We start from the raw sequence: 17126 nt of genomic DNA, 5'->3' as shown, positions 1-17126 counted from the left end.
TATTTTCTACCCAATACCGCGCGTCATGCCTCATGGCCCACCGACATAGGTGAGGGAGGAGTTTAGGGAGGAGTTGAGGGATGAGTTGATGGAGGAGTTTAGGGAGGAGTTGAGGGAGGAGTTTAGGGAGGAGTTGAGGGAGGAGTTGAGGGAGGAGTTGAGGGAGGAGTTAAGGGAGGACTTGAGGATGAAATAAGCGAAGAGATGAGGGTGGGTTAAGGGCGGAGTTGTAGAATCACTAAGGAGTGAGCTGAGGACAGAGTTGAGGGCAATTCAAGGGCAGATCTGAGGTTGATTTATGGAGGAGTGGATGGCGGAGTTGTGGAAGGAGTTAAGGACAGAGTTGTGTAAGGAGTTGAGGACGGAGTGGCGCTGAGGACAGAGGACGGAGGACGGAGTGGCGCTGAGGACCGAGTGGCGCTGAGGACGGAGGACGGAGTAGCGCTGAGGACGGAGGACGGAGGACGGAGTGGCGCTGAGGACGGAGGAAGGAGTGGCGCTGAGGACGGAGGACGGAGGACAAAGTGGCGCCGAGGACGGAGGACGGAGGGTGGAGTAGCGCTGAGGAAGGAGTGGCGCTGAGCAGCCGAGGACGGAGGACGGAGGAAGGAGTGGCGCTGAGCAGCTGAGGACAGAGGACGGAGGGCGGAGTGGCGCTGAGGGCGGAGGACGGAGTGGCGCTGAGGACGGAGGACGGAGTGGCGCTGAGGACGGAGTGGCGCTGAGGACGGAGTGGCGCTGAGGGCGGAGGAACGGAGTGGCGCTGAGGACGGAGGACGGAGTGGCGCTGAGGACGGAGGACGGAGTGGCGCTGAGGACGGAGTGGCGCTGAGGACAGAGGACGGAGAGTGGCGTATAGCTCAGACCCACCGACGGAGTTGAAGGCGGCCGGGTTGCCGTCCATGTAGCGGCGGCTGAAGTGCACCAGCACCCGCTCGCGCTCCTGGGTCTCCCCGGTCAGCGAGAACCGCTCCAGGAACTGGCTGAGAGCCGCGTCCAGCGAGCAGCCGCTGAAGTCAAAGTGTTTGACGTACTCCTCGGCCACCGCCCGGCTGAACTCGTTACTGGGGGGAGGGGGGGGGGACAGACGGGGGTCAGTGGATGGAGACCGCCCGGCTGAACCCGTCACTATTACTGAGGACAGAGGGAGAACACACAATGTTACAACCCGTCACTGTCACTGAGGACAGAGGGAGAACACACACTGTTACAACCCGTCACTGTTACTGAGGACAGAGGGAGAACACACACTGTTACAAGTCCTCACTGTTACTGAGGACAGAGGGAGAACACACACTGTTACAACCCGTCACTGTTACTGAGGACAGAGGGAGAACACACACTGTTACATGTCCTCACTGTTACTGAGGACAGAGGGAGAACACACACTGTTCCAACCCGTCGCTGTTACTGAGGACAGAGGGAGAACACACACTGTTACAAGTCCTCACTGTTACTGAGGACAGAGGGAGAACACACACTGTTACAACCCTTCACTGTTACTGAGGACAGAGGGAGAACACACACTGTTACAACCCGTCGCTGTTACTGAGGACAGAGGGAGAACACACACTGTTACCACCCGTCACTGTTACTGAGGACAGAGGGAGAACACACACTGTTACCAGTCCTCACTGTTACTGAGGACAGAGGGACAACACACACTGTTCCAACCCGTCACTGTTACTGAGGACAGAGGGAGAGCACACACTGTTACAACCATTCACTGTTACTGAAGACAGAGGGAGAACACACACTGTTACAAGTCCTCACTGTTACTGAGGACAGAGGGTGAACACACACTGTTACCACCCGTCACTGTTACTGAGGACAGAGGGAGAACACACACTGTTACAAACAACCATTCACCGTTACTGAGGACAGAGGGAGAACACACACTGTTACCACCCGTCACTGTTACTGAGGACAGAGGGAGAACACACACTGTTACAACCCATTACTGTTACTGAGGACAGAGGGAGAACACACACTGTTACAACCCGTCACTGTTACTGAGGACAGAGGGAGAGCACACACTGTTACAAGTCCTCACTGTTACTGAGGACAGAGGGAGAACACACACTGTTACCACCCGTCACTGTTACTGAGGACAGAGGGAGAACACACACTGTTACAATCCGTCACTGTTACTGAGGACAGAGGGAGAACACACACTGTTACAAGTCCTCACTGTTACTGAGGACAGAGGGAGAACACACACTGTTACAACCCGTCACTGTTACTGAGGACAGAGGGAGAACACACATTGTTACAAGTCCTCACTGTTACTGAGGACAGAGGGAGAACACACACTGTTCCAACCCGTCGCTGTTACTGAGGACAGAGGGAGAACACACACTGTTACCACCCGTCACTGTTACTGAGGACAGAGGGAAAACACACACTGTGACTGAGGATAGAGGGAGAACACACACTGTTACAAGTCCTCACTGTTACTGAGGACAGAGGGAGAACACACACTGTTACCACCCGTCGCTGTTACTGAGGACAGAGGGAGAACACAAACTGTTACCACCCTTCACTGTGACTGAGGACAGAGGGAGAACACACACTGTTACAAGTCCTCACTGTTACTGAGGACAGAGGGAGAACACACACTGTTACAACCCGTCACTGTTACTGAGGACAGAGGGAGAACACACACAGTTACAAGTCCTCACTGTTACTGAGGAAAGAGGGAGAACACACACTGTTACCACCCGTCACTGTTACTGAGGACAGAGGGAGAACACACACTGTTACAACCCGTCACTGTTATTGAGGACAGAGGGAGAACACACACTGTTACAACCCTTCACTGTGACTGAGGACAGAGGGAGAACACACACTGTTACAAGTCCTCACTGTTACTGAGGACAGAGGGAGAACACACACTGTTACAACCCGTCACTGTTACTGAGGACAGAGGGAGAACACACACTGTTACAAGTCCTCACTGTTACTGAGGACAGAGGGAGAACACACACTGTTACCACCCGTCACTGTTACTGAGGACAGATGGAGAACACACACTGTTACCACCCGTCACTGTTATTGAGGACAGAGGGAGAACACACACTGTGACTAAGGATAGAGGGAGAACACACACTGTTACAAGTCCTCACTGTTACTGAGGACAGAGGGAGAACACACACTGTTACAAGTCCTCACTGTTACTGAGGACAGAGGGAGAACACACACTGTTACAACCCTTCACTGTTACTGAGGACAGAGGGAGAACACACACTGTTACAACCCGTCGCTGTTACTGAGGACAGAGGGAGAACACACACTGTTACCACCCGTCACTGTTACTGAGGACAGAGGGAGAACACACACTGTTACCAGTCCTCACTGTTACTGAGGACAGAGGGACAACACACACTGTTCCAACCCGTCACTGTTACTGAGGACAGAGGGAGAGCACACACTGTTACAACCATTCACTGTTACTGAAGAGAGGGAGAACACACACTGTTACAAGTCCTCACTGTTACTGAGGACAGAGGGTGAACACACACTGTTACCACCCGTCACTGTTACTGAGGACAAGGGGAGAACACACACTGTTACAAACAACCATTCACCGTTACTGAGGACAGAGGGAGAACACACACTGTTACCACCCGTCACTGTTACTGAGGACAGAGGGAGAACACACACTGTTACAACCCATCACTGTTACTGAGGACAGAGGGAGAACACACACTGTTACAACCCGTCACTGTTACTGAGGACAGAGGGAGAGCACACACTGTTACAAGTCCTCACTGTTACTGAGGACAGAGGGAGAACACACACTGTTACCACCCGTCACTGTTACTGAGGACAGAGGGAGAACACACACTGTTACAACCCGTCACTGTTACTGAGGACAGAGGGAGAACACACACTGTTACAAGTCCTCACTGTTACTGAGGACAGAGGGAGAACACACACTGTTACAACCCGTCACTGTTACTGAGGACAGAGGAAGAACACACACTGTTACAAGTCCTCACTGTTACTGAGGACAGAGGGAGAAAACACACTGTTACAACCCGTCACTGTTACTGAGGACAGAGGGAGAACACACACTGTTACAAGTCCTCACTGTTACTGAGGAAAGAGGGAGAACACACACTGTTACCACCCGTCACTGTTACTGAGGACAGAGGGAGAACACACACTGTTACCACCCGTCACTGTTATTGAGGACAGAGGGAGAACACACACTGTTACAACCCTTCACTGTGACTGAGGACAGAGGGAGAACACACACTGTTACAAGTCCTCACTGTTACTGAGGACAGAGGGAGAACACACAATGTTACAACCCGTCACTGTTACTGAGGACAGAGGGAGAACACACACTGTTACAAGTCCTCACTGTTACTGAGGAAAGAGGGAGAACACACACTGTTACCACCCGTCACTGTTACTGAGGACAGAGGGAGAACACACACTGTTACCACCCGTCACTGTTATTGAGGACAGAGGGAGAACACACACTGTGACTGAGGATAGAGGGAGAACACACACTGTTACAAGTCCTCACTGTTACTGAGGACAGAGGGAGAACACACACTGTTACCACCCGTCACTGTTACTGAGGACAGAGGAAGAACACACACTGTGACTGAGGATAGAGGGAGAACACACTGTTACAAGTCCTCACTGTTACTGAGGACAGAGGGAGAACACACACTGTTACCACCCGTCACTGTTACTGAGGACAGAGGGAGAACACAAACTGTTACCACCCGTCACTGTTACTGAGGACAGAGGGAGAACAAACACTGTTACAACCCGCCACTGTTACTATGGACAGAGGGAGAACACACACTGTTACAACCCGTCACTGTTACTGAGGACAGAGGGAGTACACACACTGTTCCAACCCGTCGCTGTTACTGAGGACAGAGGGAGAACACACACAGTTCCAACCCGTCACTGTTACTGAGGACAGAGGGAGAACACACACTGTTCCAACCCGTCACTGTTACTGAGGTCAGAGGGAGAACACACACTGTTCCAACCCGTCACTGTTACTATGGACAGAGGGAGAACACACACTGTTCCAACCCGTCACTGTTACTGAGGACAGAGGGAGAGCACACACTGTTACAAGTCCTCATTGTTGCTGAGGACAGAGGGAAAACACACACTGTTACAAGTCCTCACTGTTACTGAGGACAGAGGGAGAACACACACTGTTACCACCCGTCACTGTTACTGAGGACAGAGGGAGAACACACACTGTGACTGAGGATAGAGGGAGAACACACACTGTTACAAGTCCTCACTGTTAATGAGGACAGAGGGAGAACACACTGTTACCACCCGTCACTGTTACTGAGGACAGAGGGAGAACACACACTGTTACCACCCGTCACTCTTACTGAGAACAGAGGGAGAACACACACTGTTACAACCCGTCACTGTTACTGAGGACAGAGGGAGAACACACACTGTGACTGAGGATAGAGGGAGAACACACACTGTTGCAAGTCCTCATTGTTACTGAGGACAGAGGGAGAACACACACTGTTACCACCCGTCACTGTTACTGAGGACAGAGGGAGAACACACACTGTAATAACCCGTCACTGCTACTGAGGACAGAGGGAGAACACACACTGTTACAAGTCCTCACTGTTACTGAGGACAGAGGAAGAACACACACTGTTCCAACCCGTCGCTGTTACTGAGGACAGAGGGAGAACACACACTGTTACAACCCGTCACTGTTACTGAGGACAGAGAGAGAACACACACTGTTACAACCCGGCACTGTTACTGAGGACAGAGGGAGAACACACACTGTTCCAACCCGTCATTGTTACTGAGGACAGATGGAGAGCACACACTGTTACAGTCCTCACTGTTACTGAGGACAGAGGAAGAACACACACTGGTCCAACCCGTCACTGTTACTGAGGACAGAGGGAGAACACACACTGTTACAACCCGTCACTGTTACTGAGGACAGAGGGAGAACACACACTGTTACCACCCGTCACTGTTACTGAGGGCAGAGGGAGAACACACACTGTTACAACCCGTCACTGTTACTGAGGACAGAGGGAGAACACACACTGTGACTGAGGATAGAGGGAGAACACACACTGTTACAAGTCCTCACTGTTACTGAGGACAGAGGGAGAACACACACTGTTACCACCCGTCACTGTTACTGAGGACAGAGGGAGAACACACACTGTTACAACCCGTCACTGTTACTATGGACAGAGGGAGAACACACACTGTTACAACCCGTCACTGTTACTGAGGACAGAGGGAGTACACACACTGTTCCAACCCGTCGCTGTTACTGAGGACAGAGGGAAAACACACACTGTTACAACCCGTCACTGTTACTGAGGTGAGAGGGAGAACACACACAGTTCCAACCCGTCACTGTTACTGAGGACAGAGGGAGAACACACACTGTGACTGAGGATAGAGGGAGAACACACACTGTTACAAGTCCTCACTGTTACTGAGGACAGAGGGAGAACACACACTGCTCCAACCCGTCGCTGTTACTGAGGACAGAGGGAGAACACACACTGTTCCAACCCGTCACTGTTACTGAGGTCAGAGGGAGAACACACACTGTTCCAACCCGTCACTGTTACTATGGACAGAGGGAGAACACACACTGTTCCAACCCGTCACTGTTACTGAGGACAGAGGGAGAGCACACACTGTTACAAGTCCTCACTGTTGCTGAGGACAGAGGGAAAACACACACACTGTTACAAGTCCTCACTGTTACTGAGGACAGAGGGAGAACACACACTGTTACCACCCGTCACTATTACTGAGGACAGAGGGAGAACACACACTGTGACTGAGGATAGAGGGAGAACACACACTGTTACAAGTCCTCACTGTTACTGAGGACAGAGGGAGAACACACTGTTACCACCCGTCACTGTTACTGAGGACAGAGGGAGAACACACACTGTTACCACCCGTCACTCTTACTGAGGACAGAGGGAGAACACACACTGTTACAACCCGTCACTGTTACTGAGGACAGAGGGAGAACACACACTGTGACTGAGGATAGAGGGAGAACACACACTGTTGCAAGTCCTCATTGTTACTGAGGACAGAGGGAGAACACACACTGTTACCACCCGTCACTGTTACTGAGGAAAGAGGGACAACACACACTGTTACAACCCGTCACTGTTACTGAGGACAGAGGGAGAACACACACTGTTACAACCCGTCACTGTTACTGAGGACAGAGGAAGAACACGCACTGTTACAACCCGTCACTGTTATTGAGGACAGAGGGAGAACACAGACTGTTACTGAGGACAGAGGGAGAACACACACTGTTACAACCCGTCGCTGTTACTGAGGACAGAGGGAAAACACACACTGTTACAACCCGTCACTGTTACTGAGGTCAGAGGGAGAACACACACAGTTCCAACCCGTCACTGTTACTGAGGACAGAGGGAGAACACACACTGTTCCAACCCGTCACTGTTACTGAGGACAGAGGGAGAACACACACTGTTCCAACCCGTCACTGTTACTGAGGACAGAGGGAGAGCACACACTGTTACCAACCGTCACTGTTACTGAGGACAGAGGAAGAACACACACTGTTACAACCCGCCACTGTTACTATGGACAGAGGGAGAACACACACTGTTACAAGTCCTCACTGTTACTGAGGACAGAGGGAGAACATACACTGTTACAAGTCCTCACTGTTACTGAGGACAGAGGGAGAACACACACTGTCACCACCCGTCACTGTTACTGAGGACAGAGGGAGAACACACACTGTGACTGAGGATAGAGGGAGAACACACACTGTTACAAGTCCTCACTGTTACTGAGGACAGAGGAAGAACACACACTGTTACAACCCGTCACTGTTACTGAGGACAGAGGGAGAACACACACTGTAACAACCCGTCACTGTTACTGAGGACAGATGGAGAACACACACTGTTACAACCCGCCACTGTTACTATGGACAGAGGGAGAACACACACTGTTACAACCCGTCACTGTTACTGAGGACAGAGGGAGTACACACACTGTTCCAACCCATCGCTGTTACTGAGGACAGAGGGAGAACACACACTGTTACCACCCGTCACTGTTACTGAGGACAGAGGGAGAACACACACTGTAACAACCCGTCACTGCTACAGAGGACAGAGGGAGAACACACACTGTTATAACCCGTCACTGTTACTGAGGACAGAGGGAGAACACACACTGTTACAACCCGTCACTGTTACTGAGGACAGAGGGAGAACACACACTGTGACTGAGGATAGAGGGAGAACACACACTGTTACAAGTCCTCACTGTTACTGAGGACAGAGGGAGAACACACACTGTTACCACCCGTCACTGTTACTGAGGACAGAGGGAGAACACACACTGTTACCACCCGTCACTGTTACTGAGGACAGAGGGAGAACACACACTGTTACAACCCGTCACTGTTACTGAGGAGAGAGGGAGAACACACACTGTTACAACCCGTCACTGTTACTGAGGAGAGAGGGAGTACACACACTGTTCCAACCCGTCGCTGTTACTGAGGACAGAGGGAGAACACACACTGTTACCACCCGTCACTGTTACTGAGGACAGAGGGAGAACACACACTGTAACAACCCATCACTGCTACTGAGGACAGAGGGAGAACACACACTGTTACAACCCGTCACTGTTACTGAGGGCAGAGGGAGAACACACACTGTTACAACCCGTCACTGTTACTGAGGACAGAGGGAGAACACACACTGTGACTGAGGATAGAGGGAGAACACACACTGTTACAAGTCCTCACTGTTACTGAGGACAGACGGAGAACACACACTGTTACCACCCGTCACTGTTACTGAGGACAGAGGGAGAACACACACTGTTACCACCCATCACTGTTACTGAGGACAGAGGGAGAACACACACTGTTACAACCCGTCACTGTTACTGAGGACAGAGGGAGAACACACACTGTTACAACCCGTCACTGTTACTGACGACAGAGGGAGTACACACACTGTTCCAACCCGTCGCTGTTACTGAGGACAGAGGGAAAACACACACTGTTACAACCCATCACTGTTACTGAGGTCAGAGGGAGAACACACACAGTTCCAACCCGTCACTGTTACTGAGGACAGAGGGAGAACACACACTGTTCCAACCCGTCACTGTTACTGAGGACAGAGGGAGAACACACTGTTCCAACCCGTCACTGTTACTGAGGACAGAGGGAGAGCACACACTGTTACAAGTCCTCACTGTTACTGAGGACAGAGGGAGAACACACACTTTTACAAGTCCTCACTGTTACTGAGGACAGAGGGAGAACACACACTGTTACCACCCGTCACTGTTACTGAGGACAGAGGGAGAACACACACTGTGACTGAGGATAGGGGGAGAACACACACTGTTACAAGTCCTCACTGTTACTGAGGACAGAGGGAGAACACACACTGTTACCACCCGTCACTGTTACTGAGGACAGAGGGAGAACACACACTGTTACCACCCGTCACTGTTACTGAGGACAGAGGGAGAACACACACTGTTACAACCCGTCACTGTTACTGAGGACAGAGGGAGAGCACACACTGTTACAAGTCCTCACTGTTACTGAGGACAGAGGGAGAACACACACTGCTCCAACCCGTCGCTGTTACTGAGGACAGAGGGAGAACACACACTGTTACAACCCGTCACTGTTACTGAGGACAGAGGGAGAACACACACTGTTACAACCCGTCACTGTTACTGAGGACAGAGGGAGAACACACACTGTTACAATCCGTCGCTGTTACTGAGGACAGAGGGAGAACACACACTGTTCCGACCCGTCACTGTTACTGAGGACAGAGGGAGAACACACACTGTTACAACCCGTCACTGTTACTGAGGACAGAGGGAGAACACACACTGTTACAAGTCCTCACTGTTACTGAGGACAGAGGGAGAACACACACTGTTCCAACCCGTCGCTGTTACTGAGGACAGCGGGAGAACACACACTGTTACAACCCGTCACTGTTACTGAGGACAGAGGGAGAACACACACTGTTACAACCCGTCACTGTTACTGAGGACAGAGGAAGAACACGCACTGTTACAACCCGTCACTGTTACTGAGGACAGAGGGAGAACACACACTGTTACAACCCATCACTGTTACTGAGGTCAGAGGGAGAACACACACAGTTACAAGTCCTCACTGTTACTGAGGACAGAGGGAGAACACACACTGTTACCACCCGTCACTGTTACTGAGGACCGAGGGAGAACACACACTGTGACTGAGGATAGGGGGAGAACACACACTGTTACAAGTCCTCACTGTTACTGAGGACAGAGGGAAAACACACACTGTTCCAACCCGTCGCTGTTACTGAGGACAGAGGGAGAACACACACTGTTACAACCCGTCACTGTTACTGAGGACAGAGGGAGAACACACACTGTTACAACCCGTCACTGTTACTGAGGACAGAGGGAGAACACACACTGTTACAACCCGTCACTGTTACTGAGGACAGAGGGAGAACACACACTGTTCCAACCCGTCACTGTTACTGAGGACAGAGGGAGAGCACACACTGTTACAAGTCTTCACTGTTACTGAGGACAGAGGGAGAACACACACTGTTACAAGTCCTCACTGTTACTGAGGACAGAGGGAGAACACACACTGTTACCACCCGTCACTGTTACTGAGGACAGAGGGAGAACACACACTGTGACTGAGGATAGGGGGAGAACACACACTGTTACAAGTCCTCACTGTTACTGAGGACAGAGGGAGAACACACACTGCTCCAACCCGTCGCTGTTACTGAGGACAGAGGGAGAACACACACTGTTACAAGTCCTCACTGTTACTGAGGACAGAGGTAGAGCACACACTGTTACAACCCATCACTGTTACTGAGGACAGAGGGAGAACACACACTGTTACAACCCTATGATGACAAGTGACCGCAGCACGAGGACGGCGTCAGTATGAGTTCAGTCTGTACGTTTAGCGATACATGGAGGTAGGCATTGTCACGCACACATTCAGAGATACAATAAGTGGTGCGGCGGCGTCGGACGGAGGGAGACTCACCGCGGCCCTCCCCCGGACTGAGGGAGACACACCGCGGCCCTCCCCCGGACTGAGGGAGACACACCCTCCCCTCCCCCGGACGGAGGGAGACACACCGCGGCCCTCCCCTCCCCTCCCCCGGACAGAGGGAGACACACCCTCCCCTCCCCCGGACGGAGGGAGACACACCGCGGCCCTCCCCTCCCCCGCCCCTGGACAGAGAGAGACACACCCTCCCCTCCCCTCCCCCGGACTGAGGGAGACTCACCGCGGCCCTCCCCCGGACTGAGGGAGACTCACCGCGGCCCTCCCCTCCCCTCCCCATGGACTGAGGGAGACACACCGCGGCCCTCCCCTCCTCTCCACCGGACAGAGGGAGACTCACCGCGGCCCTCCCCTCCCCTGGACAGAGGGAGACACACCACGGCCCTCCCCTCCACCGGACTGAGGGAGACACACCGCAGTCCTCCCCTCCCCTCCCCCGGACTGAGGGAGACACACCACGGCCCTCCCCTCCACCGGACTGAGGGAGACACACCACGGCCCTCCCCTCCACCGGACTGAGGGAGACACACCGCAGTCCTCTCCTCCCCTCCCCTCCACCGGACTGAAGGAGACCCTCCCCTCCCCCGGACTGAGGGAGAAACACCGCGGCCCTCCCCCGGACTGAGGGAGACACACCGCGGCCCTCCCCCGTACAGAGGGAGACACACCGCGGCCCTCCCCCGGACTGAGGGAGACACACCCTCCCCTCCCCCGGACAGAGGGAGACACACCGGCGCCTAGCAGTCCTGCCGTGACGTAATGACACACACCGCGGCGGCGCTCCCTGCCCGCCGGGGTCCATGAGTCAGTGGCGGGGTCCGCAGGCCGCACTCAGTCCCCCGTGTGAGTCAGCGGAAAATCGAATCAGCCACCGGCGGACGGAGGACGGCGGACGGCGGATAGCGGGAGGGGAGCGGAGCCACCCACACGACCACTGCGCTACGCTGCGGGATGGACGGCAGATGACAGGTCAACAGGTCCATCAAGTGAGGCGGACACCCCAGCCCCCTCTGCGGCTCACTGCTCCTCGATGTGCCCCCTCCCTCCAAAGCCCCTGCGCGCACCGCTGCATGCCGGCGGCGGTACTGACTTTTTGCCGAGGTGCCTGGAGACGTCGGAGCGCCGGAAGCCCTCCAGCATGTAGAGCCGCTTGGCGAGCCGGCCGGCCGACGGCCCATCCACGGCCCTGGGGCAGGGCGGCGGCAGGCTGCGCTGGCTCTCCGAGTCGGAGCCGTCGTCCGAGTCGGGACTGCCGGGGCCGGCGTCGTGTGCTCCGCTCTGCTCGGTACTCTCTCCGTTCAGCCGGCTCTCACCACACGGCCGGCCGGTGTCGGTGGCGTCTGTCCGCTCGCCGCTCCGGCCGCTCGCCGTCCCACTGCGGCCGCTGCTCTGTGCGTTACCCTGGTCGTTACCCAGGTCGTTACCCTGGTCGCTCCCCCGGTCGTTACCCTGGTCGCTCCCCAGGTCGTTACCCCGGTCGCTCCCCCGGCCGTTGCCCTGTTCGTCCCCCCGGTCGTTGTCCTGTTCGAGTATTCGCTGTGCCGGACTCGGTCCGTTGCCCCGCGCCGTGTCGGTGTCGGGCAGTGGGTCCACGGATCCGGCCCGCTCCGCTGCGGAGTCCGCCTCCGCCGGCGGAGACAGGAGCCGGTCCTCGGAGCGGGAGCCGCGGAACAGGCCGCCGCCGCCGCCGGACGGAGCCGCTGGCGGACTGGTGGGCGCCGAGCCGCCGCCGGCGGCCGGCGGCGGGCCCGGCGGCGGCAGCTCGTCGGCCGGCAGACGCGACAGATTCAGCATCAGCTCGCCGGTCATGGTGAACGCCTCGAAGCGCGGCCGTCCGTCGGCCGGCGCCGGCGGCGCGCCGCCGTGCCCGTTGGTGTGCGCCGCGCCGTCCGTCTGGCGGCGCGCCTCGGACGGCGGCGGCAGCGGCTTGGCGCGCCCCTTGGGCGGGCTGTGTACCAGCGGCACGCGCGGCACGGCGGCCGGCGCGCGGCGCGACGAGCCCTTCATGGCCACCACCTCTCGGACGTGCGCCAGGTCGCGCTGGGTGATGGCCGGCCGCAGCTGCTCCAGGGTCTGCGGCGACTGCAGGTACTGGCGGACCCGCTGCCGGACCGCGTCATCTGCCGGCACACACACACACACACACACATATGACGTCACACGGCGACATGCCCGTGAGTGGGTGGTTACCACTAATCCCCCCCCCCCACTCTGTGACTGGTAATCGCCCGAGTGGTAACCAACCGACTGAGTTAGTGGTAATCGCCCCCGTCTGCGAGTGGTAATTGCCCCATTAGAGTGGCTGGTATTGGCCTCACTGTGATTGGAAATCGCCCCCGTGAATGGTATCGCTCTCGCAGGTGAGTGGTAAACGCCCGGACTGTGAGTGGTAATCGTCGCTGTTAGTGAGTGGTAATTGCCCCTGAGAGTGTGTGATAATCGCCCCGCCGCGCTGTGAGAAGTGGTACTCGGCCCAACTCAAACTCACCTTTCCGCAGTTTGAGCGAGACCGACTGCTCCGAGAGCCGCAGACATTTCAGCACTGAAACAAACGCACAGAGAGCGGTCAGCTCGGCAGTCCGGAACGTACACTGAGTCACAGTGAGCGGTCAGCTCGGCAGTCTGGAACGTACACTGAGTCACAGAGAGCGGTCAGCTCGGCAGTCTGGAACGTACACTGAGTCACAGTGAGCGGTCAGCTCGACAGTCTGGAACGAAGGTACACTTAGTCACAGAGAGCGGTCAGCTCGGCAGTCTGGAACGTACACTGAGTCACAGTGAGCGGTCAGCTCGGCAGTCTGGAACGTACACTGAGTCACAGAGAGCGGTCAGCTCGGCAGTCTGGAACGAACACTGAGTCACAGTGAGCGGTCAGCTCGACAGTCTGGAACGAAGGTACGCTTAGTCAAAGTGAGCGGTCAGCTCGGCAGTCCGGAACGTACACTGAGTCACAGTGAGCGGTCAGCTCGGCAGTCCGGAACGTACACTGAGTCACAGTGAGCGGTCAGCTCGGCAGTCTGGAACGTACACTGAGTCACAGAGAGCGGTCAGCTCGACAGTCTGGAACGAAGGCACACTTAGTCACAGTGAGCGGTCAGCTCGGCAGTCTGGAACGTACACTGAGTCAAAGTGAGCGGTCAGCTCGGCAGTCCGGAACGTACACTGAGTCACAGTGAGCGGTCAGCTCGGCAGTCTGGAACGTACACTTAGTCACAGTGAGCGGTCAGCTCCGCAGTCTGGAACGTACACTGAGTCACAGTGAGCGGTCAGCTCGGCAGTCCGGAACGTACACTGAGTCACAGTGAGCGGTCAGCTCGGCAGTCTGGAACGTACACTGAGTCACAGAGAGCGGTCAGCTCGGCAGTCTGGAACGTACACTGAGTCACAGTGAGCGGTCAGCTCGACAGTCTGGAACGAAGGTACACTTAGTCACAGTGAGCGGTCAGCTCGGCAGTCTGGAACGTACACTGAGTCACAGAGAGCGGTCAGCTCGGCAGTCTGGAACGTACACTGAGTCACAGTGAGCGGTCAGCTCGGCAGTCTGGAACGAAGGTACACTTAGTCACAGATAGCGGTCAGCTCGGCAGTCTGGAACGTACACTGAGTCACAGACAGTGAGCGGTCAACTCGGCAGTCTGGAACATACCTACACTTAGTCATCACCATTGAGAACTGCTTACTTTATGTTTGTAACTACACATACTTAGCATGCATAGTATGCACCAGTATAACGCCTTTTGGGGCGACTAACGGAGCGAGCGAGAGGGTGGGCCTTGCACGTGCGAAATTTCGAGGGGGTACCTCCAACTGACTTGTGAACGGCGCCTTACTAACCGATCTCTAGCGATGTGCCAAATTTGAGCACAATCGGCCCAGCCGTTCTCGAGATCTGGAAGCGGCACCCTGCACGTGCGCACGTGCAAAATGGGTCCCAACTGACTTGTGCACGGCACCCTACTAACTGGTCCCTAACCGTGTACCAAAGTTGAGCGCAATCGGTCGAGCCGTTCTCGAGATCTGGAAACGAGCCCTGCACGTGCGCACGTGCAGCAGCACCCCAACTCTGGCACATGGATATGCAGTGCCTTGTGGGTGCCTACCTACATGCCAACTTTCAGCGCAATCGGCCAAGTAGTTACCGAGATATTGCAACAATTACAAAACTGACACCTCTTCGTTTTGCACGTGGCACGTGCATAAGGGGTCACCCACATGCATCGGGAATAGTCCAATACTTGGTAGAATGAATGAAGCTACCCTACAAAATTTACCGCGTGTAAATCGGTCAAGTGGTTGCTGAGATATAAGCCTCATAAAAGCGTCCGCACGGCCGGCCGGCCGGCCGCTCATACTCAGAAATTTCTGTTAATCTAAGGAAAGACTCCGCTCGCTTCGCTCGCTCCGTAATAATATGCATAGCGCATGCATAGTTGCATAGTATGCACCAGTATAACGCCTTTTGGGGCGACTAACGGAGCGAGCGAGAGGGTGAGCCTTGCACGTGCGAAATTTCGAGGGGGTACCTCCAGCTGACAGCTGACTTGTGCACGGCACCCTACTAACCGGTCTCTAGCGATGTGCCAAATTTGAGCACAATCGGCCCAGCCGTTCTCGAGATCTGGGAGCGACACCCTGCACGTGCGCACGTGCAAAATGGGTCCCAACTGACTTGTGCACGGCACCCTACTAACCGGTCCCTAACTGTGTACCAAATTTGAGCGCAATCGGTCCAGCCGTTCTCGAGATCTGGAAACGACCCCTGCACGTGCGCACGTGCAGCAGCACCCCAACTCTGGCACATGAATATGCAGTGCCTAGTGGGTGCCTACCTACATGCCAACTTTCAGCGCAATCGGCCAAGTAGTTACCGAGATATTGCAACAATTACAAAACTGACACCTCTTCGTTTTGCACGTGGCACGTGCATAAGGGGTCACCCACATGCATCGGGAATAGTCCAATACTTGGTAGAAGGAATGAAGCTACCCTACAAAAATTACCGCATGTAAATCGGTCAAGTGGTTGCTGAGATATAAGCCTCGCAAAAGCGTCCGCACGGCCGGCCGGCCGGCCGCTCATACTCAGAAATTTCCGTTAATCTAAGGAAAGACTACGCTCGCTTCGCTCGCTCCGTAACAATGTGGAACTTGTCAATTTCTAACTTTGAAATAGAGAAAAGCAGAGACAAGCAGAGACAAGAGCTATGGCTAGCTAAAGCTAGAGCTATGGAATTTCAATGACCGTCGTTGTGTCAGCAATGGGGTGTCCCCCCCCCCCCCCGAGGTAAGTGGGGCCGGGGGTGGCCATTCCTGGCGCCCAAAAGGAGGGGGGTCGCCACCCCGGACTCCGGAGGACCTGCCGAGCCGACCACTGCTGTTCAATATGATTATACTGCATCCACCCAGTCAAAAACTTGATGGGAAGAAGAAAATAACAAATGGAACTGAGCGGGTCCCGTGGCTCAGTCGGTAGAGCGTTGGACTCCGCGTGGTGAGAGCACGCGTCCCGGTTATAACAGTCAGGGTTCGAGGCGCGAAAGGCGCTCGATGTTTATGAGCCTCTTGACGGGTATGGTTGCAGTTGGTGGCAGGCCGTAGCCAGGCGTGAGGGAGCCAGGTCAGCCAGGTCAGTGAGGGGACGGACCGCGCGCGGGACTATGTGCCTACGTTTAACTTCGTATTCTAAATTATACCATAGACCAGAGATTGCGCAATCGGAGGGTAGAGGACAGGGCCAAGGCCACAAGTTCTGCTTAGCGGGGTCCATAGTCCATACGCTTGTGACCCCATCCATTCAAGAGGTTCGGACTGATTTTTTTCTTTGTAATGTGTCGCCGGTCTCTCACCTTCTTTGGTGGTGAGGTCACTGACCTCCTGGTCATTCACCTCCAGAATCACATCGCCCGCCTCCAGCTGAAACAGACACAAATCACGGATATGAGATCGCCCGCCTCCAGCTGAAACAGACACAAATCACGGATATGAGA

At 54.9% G+C, this 17126-nt stretch overlaps 1 protein-coding gene across 5 annotated transcripts in view; it reads right to left on the bottom strand.

The window, feature by feature from the left end:
- Window positions 1-17126, bottom strand: part of LOC122363855 (PH and SEC7 domain-containing protein-like) — a 56660-nt gene that overhangs the window by 26314 nt on the left and 13220 nt on the right. For all 5 annotated transcript variants that reach the window (XR_006253432.1, XM_043333648.1, XM_043333649.1 and 2 more), the window contains exons 2-5: window positions 16986-17052; window positions 13629-13682; window positions 12231-13260; window positions 871-1064 (exon numbers count right to left, since the gene is read on the bottom strand). Coding sequence is in view for 4 of the 5 variants with exons in the window: in XM_043333648.1 (XP_043189583.1) it covers window positions 871-1064; window positions 12231-13260; window positions 13629-13682; window positions 16986-17052 (1345 nt within the window). In the remaining variant the exon portion in view is untranslated. The remainder of the gene's footprint in view (window positions 1-870; window positions 1065-12230; window positions 13261-13628; window positions 13683-16985; window positions 17053-17126) is intronic.

This window comes from Amphibalanus amphitrite, unplaced genomic scaffold (genome assembly GCF_019059575.1).
Source record: "Amphibalanus amphitrite isolate SeventyFive unplaced genomic scaffold, NRLGWU_Aamphi_draft 000643F_arrow, whole genome shotgun sequence".
Lineage (NCBI taxonomy): Eukaryota > Metazoa > Arthropoda > Thecostraca > Balanomorpha > Balanidae > Amphibalanus > Amphibalanus amphitrite.
This window is presented reverse-complemented; position numbering and strand designations above follow the sequence as displayed.